Source organism: Cuculus canorus, chromosome 2, assembly GCF_017976375.1.
Source record: "Cuculus canorus isolate bCucCan1 chromosome 2, bCucCan1.pri, whole genome shotgun sequence".
NCBI lineage: Eukaryota > Metazoa > Chordata > Aves > Cuculiformes > Cuculidae > Cuculus > Cuculus canorus.
Window position 1 is genome coordinate 128203290 of NC_071402.1, and position 9538 is coordinate 128212827.

At 44.0% G+C, this 9538-nt stretch overlaps 1 protein-coding gene across 2 annotated transcripts in view; it reads right to left on the reverse strand.

Moving 5' to 3' along the window:
- The window catches only part of ITGB8 (integrin subunit beta 8), a 49908-nt gene extending 40623 nt beyond the window's left edge, over positions 1-9285 (reverse strand). The window contains exon 1 of one of the 2 annotated variants that reach the window (XM_054059442.1): positions 9155-9285. In XM_054059442.1, the coding sequence (XP_053915417.1) occupies positions 9155-9266 (112 nt within the window). In that variant the 5' untranslated portion in view covers positions 9267-9285. Of the gene's footprint in view, positions 1-7793; positions 8206-9154 lie in introns of those variants that run through there. The other variant, XM_054059441.1, reaches the window with a different exon arrangement.
- Between the last annotated feature and the right edge of the window lie 253 nt (positions 9286-9538).

A 9538-nucleotide genomic window follows, 5' to 3' on the forward strand; every position in this document is an offset into this window, starting at 1 on the left:
AAAACATATAGGTCAATTTACTCTGATTATATCATTAGAAGAGTCTCGTTTCCCACAGCTATTAGCTTTTATGGCACAGGTTTGATAGTCCTGTTTGCACAGCTTTGCACCAATAAAAATGCAAAGCATATGGAACTGGAGATCTTAAATCTTCTTTTATTAAATCCTTTGATTTAAAGGGAACTTCAGGATGTGCAGAGCCGTGTTAATTCCCTTGTTTCCTAGAACAGAACATGAGCATAGGAGTCATTTCCAGCGGCTAGAATCTCCCTTGGAGTTGGCCAGCTTGGATACAGCCGTGGTGCTCGAGTAAAGTCTGGAACAGCTACTGCTGTATTTAATTGCTAATTTAATCTCTTGTGTATCAGCAAGCACTGCTAGCAAGTAGCACATCAACAACCCAGAAAAGTCAGCATACTCCTGTGTATACTGTAAAGTCTTTACCCAAATATGAGGTCAGCATGAATATAAAGGTAGACACTGTTTTATGCCTGCTTAAGAAATTCAACCTTGAACAAAAGACAAGCCCAAGCTGTGTCTCCCATGATCTTCTGCAGCTCCATCTCTTCAAACCAGGCTCTCAACCCCCAGTCGTCTCCCTAGTATACCTTTCTATTGTGTATCTGCTTTTCTCCAAATTCTTGTTTTCTGCCCTGTAAGAGCACTAACTCTTACTGTCACTGCAATTTCATCCACAAACCCATAAGCAGTGAAAAGGATGAGCCACACTCACAGCTATTTCTTCCCAAGGAGTGTCACCACAGACCACCCGACCCACAGCTCCTTAGTCCACAGCAATGCAAACAGTTCACTTCATTTACTTTTATCTACATACATGCATGGGGAATTGGAACAAACATGTCAGACCATAATTCTAAAAGCTGAAAACATAATGGAACCACTCCCTCAATTCTGAACATAAAAGGATAACTGAATCATGCTTTTACAGAAGTTTTTCTTGAAGCAAACCAAAAGCCATGACCCAAAACTGTGTGTTTGTGTATATTAGGAAGACATGTCAGGGTTAAACCAAAACATTGAATACATAATATATGTTTTACACTCACAACCAGAAAACTTCTAGAATATTAGATAAAAGCTGAGTATCAGAGAGAACAACTACCACTCTTTAAGGACTTGCAGCATGTAGTGCACAAGTTTGGGAGAAGCGTTTATTCAGCAGGGCTATTTTAAAAATGTTACTGCTTTCTTGTATACAAAGTGTTTGGTGTTTGTTATTTGAGTAATTTACTTTCCAATAGGGTTTTCAATCTTGAAACATGCTTATTTGCCCTGAGGCAAATGGAATGTGGTAAAAACTTTCTGGGACTTTCTTCTAATTATTTTGTTCCTTAGAACAGTTAGATTTTAATTAATTATGTGATAACACAGCACAAAAGACTTCATTTGATAATTAATAGCTGAGTTAAACATCCTTCAAAGGTGATTTAAATTACAGTGATTTTCTGAACATATAGACCAAAAACGAACAAACAGAAAGATCTCCTAAGAAAATGCTGAGAAACTAGTTTCTCAAACAGGATATACACACATTGTTCATAAACAAAAAAACCCAAACCCAATCATACCTGCAGATACTGGTCTATCTTCATTTTAGGTTTACTATATGTAAGCCTCTTAGGGTTTTATAATTTACACAAAACATGGCTGCAAGCTATAAACGATGCAGACTTGCATGCTAACTATAACTACTGGTGCACATATACTGTTTGGATGCAAGCTTCTGCTTGTACCTCTGTGTGTGAATGTTCACATATTTGCATGGTCTGCAGGTGCAGTTTAAATGTTCTATAAGCAACGGCCTTCAAACATGCAAATTCAAGATTTTAAACAGGTAGTGGTTTATTTAATGTTCTGAAGTAATGCCACAACATTTCTTACAGTAAAATGCAATCCAACAGTTTTGCTTAAATTGGAAGAGCATGCTTGCTGGTGTCATTAATTTTATTTAGGTCACTTTGCACCATTTGTGCCTAAGTGTAAGCTGTCTTATGTTTACTTAGCTCCTAGGAGTCCTGTTTGTACAAGAAGATGGGATCTTGGTTCAGCTTTCCAGCAAGAATCTCATATCTGAAAGGAGCAAGTCATCCTCAGCACAGTACTAACCTCTGTCACCCTATGGAGACGAAATGGAAATAAATCACGCTCTTAAGTACAGTAGAATAAGTGGAATTTACTTAGCCTAATTCCCTTGAACATCAAGAAGGAATTTATTCTGGAAAGGGCAGTTACTGGTTTAACAAGACTTGAACTACTTTCCTGATGCCACCACTCGTGCTGCTGTATTCACAAAACAGCTACAACAACAGCAAAAAAACAAAAATACTTAAGGCTTTAAGAGTTGAACCCAATGAAATAATGCTGCTAACAACTAAACTCTCAAACCAGAGGGTAGAGAAAGGGCCCGAAGAAAAATAAGAACAACATTCCACCCATCTGAAGCTACAGAATTTTCCTTCTCCAATAATTATAGTTAAAATCTGTATCTTAATATCTTTTAATAATCATAAATATTTCAGACTCGTTACTGTCACCATGAGTAATAGAAGGCATATAACAATGAAGTCATGGGAAACATAAAAACATACGAAGCAAAAAGTTAATTATGAGCTTTGAAAACTTTTTAGTTTAGTCAAATACAGCCTCAACTAGAAGTTGCTATTTTGGCAGCTTTCTAATGCTGTAAATTCCAATCATCCTGAAACACTTGCATTTTGCTCAAGGGGTTATTCTTGTTCTGCCACCAGAACAAGGGGGAATCCTGAATGGCTGGCAAGAAGCTTACTTTTCTTCTTCAAGAAAGGTTCCATTACAGTGGACAGTGAACTAATTCATTAGAGCCCTACTTCCTTCCCAAAAGTTAAGCTAAATAGCCTAAGTCCATTTATGTAAACTGCCAAAAGAAAAAAAAAATCTTTTAATAAAGTTCAAGTGCTTAGGGAAGAAAAACAGACCATATCCTACTTTGTCCATCATAAATTATGCCTATTTCAGCAGATCAGAAAGAAGTATTACAACTTTCCACTGGTTACACTGAAGTCAGCAATTAGTAATAGACACATACAGGAGCTTGAATACAGATTTTGCTGGAAAGGAGGATGTAAGTAGAAAGAGAAACACCAGGACCTTAAGAATTTGATTAAAAACAAAACCATGAAAGTTTATTAATGCAAAGGAAATGTATATTCTTCTCCAGAATCTTGTTTTCAATACATTCAGCTTGAGAAGCCAGATTTATATCAAAATATCTACACTACCAGTTACAGTAAAAGCACAGGACAGTTCACACATATGATTCTTGCAAACATAACATATGATTTTAGGGTCATTAATGTAAGTTAAGAACACTGAGCAAACTTTAAAGCTCAAGACAAACCTATTCTGCTTGTTCTTCTTACCCTGACAGAGCTCATTAAATCTCAATTACTACCTGAGATACGCCTATCCTGACACCCAAAAAGTATGGTTTTGCTATATGCAGTTTCTTAAATGTACATTGGTGATAAATAAAATAATTCATGTATGTAGTGTAGAATGTATTTGTACAATAAGGCTAATGTTTCTTATGTCAGGTCTATTCTAAAGAAGTGAGATTCCTAGCTTCCAAGGACTTACTCCCAAAAATAACGATGATGAATCTGACTTTCTGAAAAAGTCCTGATAAATAGCAGCAGCCCATGTCAACTTACACAATTTATGAATACCATATCTTATGCTTCTCTTCTCATACTTCCTACTGTAATTCAGTAACAGAAATTGACCCAAATTCAAGACACAACTTGAGTTCTTTCCAGAGACTTGCAAAATATTACCAGCATTTGTGCATTTTGTGAAATGTAGGGGAGATTATAATCTGACATTTTAATGTCCTCTTGTTGAGCATACATTGAAGCAGATGAAGACTTATTTGATGAAGATTTTTTAGTAAGCTTTCATAAAGCTCACATTCTGACATCTTTCTAATGCTCTGAAGAGGTAAACTAAACTTAGACTGCATTTTCATGAAAAATCAAATTTATTCACTCAGGCCTCTTGACTAACGGTGTATAATTCCTGCTTGGTCACTTGTTGCAGTTCCAGCCCTTGGAAGTTTAAGGACCAGAAGAGAAGTTACTGCCTCTTCAAACTGCTATACAGAGTATTCCTGCTGCATGCAATCTTCAGGCTACCTTCACAACTTCCTTCAGCAACAGCATGTCCTAAATGACATAAAATCAGCCTTCCCAAAGCACCAAGAATTATTTCTCTTCTAGTTGGTAAACTGTCCAGATCCACTCTTTTCCCACTCTCACCCCATCTCAAATATCGGTAGCATGGAAACACTGTAAATACCATACATGCAAATAACCAGTATCACTCAACTTGCAAAAATCATAAAAATACCCCAACTACCACAAAAAAAAAAACAAAACCAAACACCCTCCCTGGAAAGACATGAAATTTCAACTGATTATGAGAAGTCTACAACCTGCAAAGCAAACTCATGCATCACATTGGCATAATATACTCCTTGGGCAAGGTGCAAACCTCCTCCTCACTATTTCTCAGAACTACAACCTACAACCATGTTCCCTTTCAGCCATTCAGGTTGGCTTTCCCAAAGATGATCCTATAGCCCTAGGGAGCAGATCACCCCCACACATTCAGGAAATTAAAAACAAAATTTCTCTTCTTCTTGGATTGCTTTAAGCCTTAGGAAAAGCAGAACTATCTCAATGCTGAGTATCCCATACAACAAACTTCCTTCCACTGAGTCCCTGTAGGAAATGGGACAGTGCAGAAGAGAAATCAATAAACACCAGTCAAAGCCACCATGATGCACCATTTATTTCAGACTTTTTTTTTCTTTGTGTGTGCAGAGACAGACCTGCACTGCCTCTCTTCAAAAATAGTTCTTCCATCGATTATTTGAATTACTTTTTTCTGTTCTTTTGAGAAGTAGCACGGTAATGGTTTGTGAAACTTTCTAAGTAGAGGGAACACATAAGAATCTGATGTGAGAACACTGGCAAAGCACAAAAGACTCAGATGAGGCAACATTAATGAGTTATGTCTGGCATTGGAAGTCATGATATTAGGGTAAATCAATTAACAGTTGTTCCTGTTACGAACACAGGTTGCTTACTTTTCCCAAACCTCTAAACAGTCTTTCCAAATGACATTCTAAAGAAGACTGAAAATACCATATATATATATATATATCACAAGTAAATTCTGATTAATTGAATATTAATATATATGAATGACTAACTGGATATTTTTGAAAGCACTGACCACCTTCATTTTCAAATTTTAATATACGTAAAAACTGGTTTTGAGACACTCCAGAGTTCTGAACCAATGTCCTCTGTTAACCTTGACCAATCAGTCATTCTTTAGTATTTAAGCCCTACATACTCCATGTGTTTCCAAAGTTTCAACAATTTAGTTTCTGAACAAGGGAAGTGAACCAACTCCACTGAAGTGAGCGTTTACAAAACTGATCGACACAATGCATACACATGCTCTTACCAGAGAATCTTGTTTTTACTCGGTTCACTGGTTTACATCAATAGGAGCTTATGAGGCTTTATGTCCAAATATAAATTTGGGATCTGTAGAAATCACTATGGAATCAGCTTCATTTTTATGTCAGGTATTTGTTTTAGTTGGCTTAGTGAACTGCAAATTTCCTTTGGTGAGATTTGATGAATAAAGGGACCCTTTGTAGAAGGCAGTAACACTAACCTTTTTATCTGAGCTTACAGAACCTTTAATTTGGGACTTGCAGCTTTATAGCATTGTGAGATTTCCTTTTGTGCTCCTCCGAAGTCCAAATCCAGGATCAAATTCTACTTTTACTCATCCCCAAGCAGTAACTCACATTTCAAACTGTAGTTTGCAGAACAAATACCTCAGGTGGCATCAAACTGTCCATTTTTCAATTAGAAGAGCCACAAATGTTCTAACAAAAATGAGTAAACTTGAGTTCCACGTACATGTCATATTCATTCCAGTCTTTTTTAGAATTAGAGATTCAATGCAACAGATATGCAGGTTCTGCCAACTCTGCATATAAATAAACTGAACTTGCTGATGGCACGGGAACAGCACGATGCTCTTCTCCATGCCCAGCATTTGTCCAAGTAGAAGCAGTGCAGTGGCTGCTTCAACAGAACTGTGCTGCCAAATAGCTCTACATGGAGCTGCTGCCCAGAATCTCTCTTCGAACAGCCTACAGAAGCTCAACGAATCCAGGTGGTGCCGCACTGACTGACAGAACTGTCACAATGAAAAGTAAAAAGCACACAAGAACAGTAAAGAAAATTTTCATGTGTTCATTCACAGAAAAACCAAAATACTCTTGCTTCAACCGTGGCTGTAAAGGGATTATGTATGAAGGAAAGAATTCAGTGTGACTTTCATCTTTCATGAATTAGCAGAGGTTTCAAATGAAGAGGAATAAACAAGGTCTATCTGGGTTGTGGCCTGCCCAATCTGGGAGCTGTTGTCACGATAAACACGTAACCTATGACGTATCACCCATGTATATTTTCACTATCAAGCACAACAAAGAGAGCAAGCATCCTCCGGAGCAAAACCTCATGTACAATATTCCCCTATGGCATTCTGTTCTCGTGTATTATTTGCACCGGTGTGTGCCCAGAAGCTACATACACTCACGAGCAAGCACAGAACTGCACTCAGGCACGGAACCGTCTTCTCCATAAAGTTTCAATTAGTCTTTCAAGTCAATTACGCTGCATATAAAAGAATCTGGGTTACTAACTACAAGATGTCATGTTTCATAAGCGATTTAAAAATATTATTTTATTTTTCCTACTGACATTTAGTTTGGTTTTGAATTCAAAATATGAAGCCAAAAAAGCAATGTAAATTATCCTATGAAAGTTAACAAATTATTCCATTGTTTTTAATAGCACTGGGCAAATCCCTCCGAATTAGGCATGAATTTGTCACATATGCAATAAGGAGCTTAAGACTAATACATTGTTCCCATTGTAAATCTTATTTTTAGAGGTTACATGTTAAGATTTTAAATTAACTCCAGACTCAAACTTGGAATATGCATTTATTCCACAAGGGGAGAAAAAAAGGAAAGGTGACTGACAGCTAGATCTGCTTTTTCTGACCACTGCTAGTTAAGTAAGATTCTTTATGAAATACTCATCTAACCTGATAGCTCTAACTGATCAAGTGCCGCACGACCTAAGGTACATTTGCACAAACTCCTCTCAGCCTGAATGAATCAAAATTGATGCCCGGGGTATTTGGGGAGCCCTTCCACAGTTGGGGGGGAAACATACCCACATTTACCAGAGCCTCTGCTACCACTGCTTTTGGGGGACTGTCAGCACACAGGTTACCCCAAGGTAAAGAGAAGAAAATCCTTCCGTACCTCTACCTATTTTAAAGCCTGCCACTAAATACCACCCAAATGATGTAAACCCGAGTGTTTTCATTCCCAACCACTGTCCACCCGCAGCCTGTGACCCCCGGGGGGGGCCGTGTCCCGCTTCTCCGAGGCTTCCAGAGGGCGACCGGGCACTTCGCGACTCGCAGCCCCCCTGGAGCGCGACGTTCCCCGCGAGCTCCCCACGCTCCGGGGAAGCTGCCACGGGTTCCAAAAGCCTGGATTCGCCCCGGGACTAGCGGCTCTCGAGCGTGGGAAGGGTCCCTCCCCGCAGGTCCCCGCGGCGAGCCCCCGCCCCAGCCCCAGCGAGCCGAGGGCGCGGCGGGCAGCCCCGGGCGGGGGGTTCTCGGCAACTTACGGCGCTGGCAGAGTCCCGGCACGGCCGCCAGCAGCCGGGCCGCCCCCAGGAGGGCTCCGGGTCCGCGCTGGCCCTTGGGCACGGAGACCATCCCCGCGGTGAGACACGCCAGCAGCGGCACCCACATCCTGCGCCGCGGCCGCCCCGCTCCCTCGCCCTCTCCTCGCGCCTCGGCGCCGCGCTCAGTCCCGGCCCCCGCGGGGGCGGCGGCGGCGGGCCCGGGGGAGGGGCGGCGGCGGCGGGCCCGGCACAGGTAGGGAGGGCAGCGGCGGGGCGGGCGGCCGCATCTCAGGGGCAGCGCCCGCCGCGCCCCCGCGCCCCGCTGGCAGCAACGCGGGGCAGCGCAGAGCGCGGCTCGGTCCCTCCGCCTCCAGCGAGGGGGCGCCCGCCCGCGGGGAGCCACGGGGACCCGCCGGCCCCGCCCCCCCGCCGGGTCCCCCCGGTTGCCGGGCGACGGCAGCGGGGCAGGTTGCGCGGGCGGGCGGGCCCGGCGGGGAAGTCACTGCGCCCGCCCGCGCCTCTTTGTTCGGCGGCGCCGCCGCTGCCCCCGGGCGCGGGGAGGCGGGCGAAGGTAGGGGGCGCGGCGCCTCCTCCTCCTCGGCCGTCGCTGTCCCCCGGCTCAGAGTCACGGGATAGTTTGGGTTGGAAGACACCTTAATAGATCATCCAGTTCCAACGCGCCTGCCACGGGCAGGGACACCTCCCGTGAGGACCAGGCTGATCAAAGCCCCATCCAACCTGTCCTTGAACACCTCCAGGAATGGGGCATCCACAGCTTCCCTGGGCCACCTGTGCCAGTGCCTAATATCTAATCTAAATCTCCCTTCTTCCAGCTTTAAGCCATCCCCCTTCTCCCTATCGCTGCACTCCGTGACAACGAGCCCCTCCCCAGCTCTCCTGCAGGCTCCCTTTAAGTGCTGGAAGGTGGCTATAAGGTCTCTCCGCAGCCTTCTCCTCTCCAGGCTGAACAAGCGCAGCTCTCAGTCTGTGCTCGCCTGGGAGGTGCTCCAAACCTCTGCGCATCCCCGTGGCATCGCTCCATCTCCTCCCCGCTCCGCCCCGCCGCCCGCCCGAGGCTCCCACCGCGCACCCCCCGCCGTTACTTCTCGTTACATAAAAACACCTCCCCACCATCTATCGCTCTTATTTCTGCTCGGAGTTTCCACCCCGTTCGGGCGAAGTGAGAGTAACGCAAAGGTTAAACCGTGCCCGGGGCCGGGCGGAAAGTACCGAGCGGTGCGGGCCGGGAAAGCCCCGCCGTGCCGAGGTGCGCTCCCTGCCCGGCCCCGCGCTCCTCTCCTTCCTTCGATTTTCCCTTCAAGGACTGGGTGGGTGGCGTTTTCTCGGCAGGTGAAACGCACCTGGGCACCTCGCCCTGTCACAGGTGTGTGTGCCAGCCTCGGGGAGTCCGCGCTGAGCTTTTACTGTCGCCACTGAACAGGTGTCCTTCTGCACAAGATTCCAAAACTGCATCTCGATGCAGCGTCCAAGTCTGGCTGTGTAGGGTGGAATGTTAATAAATCCTGCTGTGTCACAGGCTGTACGTATGAAAGGCTGCTGAAGTGTTTTCACACTCCGTGCTAAGCCCCACAGAGCTGAGATAAGGATGGTTTATCATCTGCATGTCAAAGGTCAGAGATTAAACACACACTGGGTTTGCTCAAGGTTGCTGACAAAAAGACTGCAGCGGAGCAGTCCTATACTCCCACTCCTGGAAGTTTTTAAATGCCGTATCATCTTTCTGC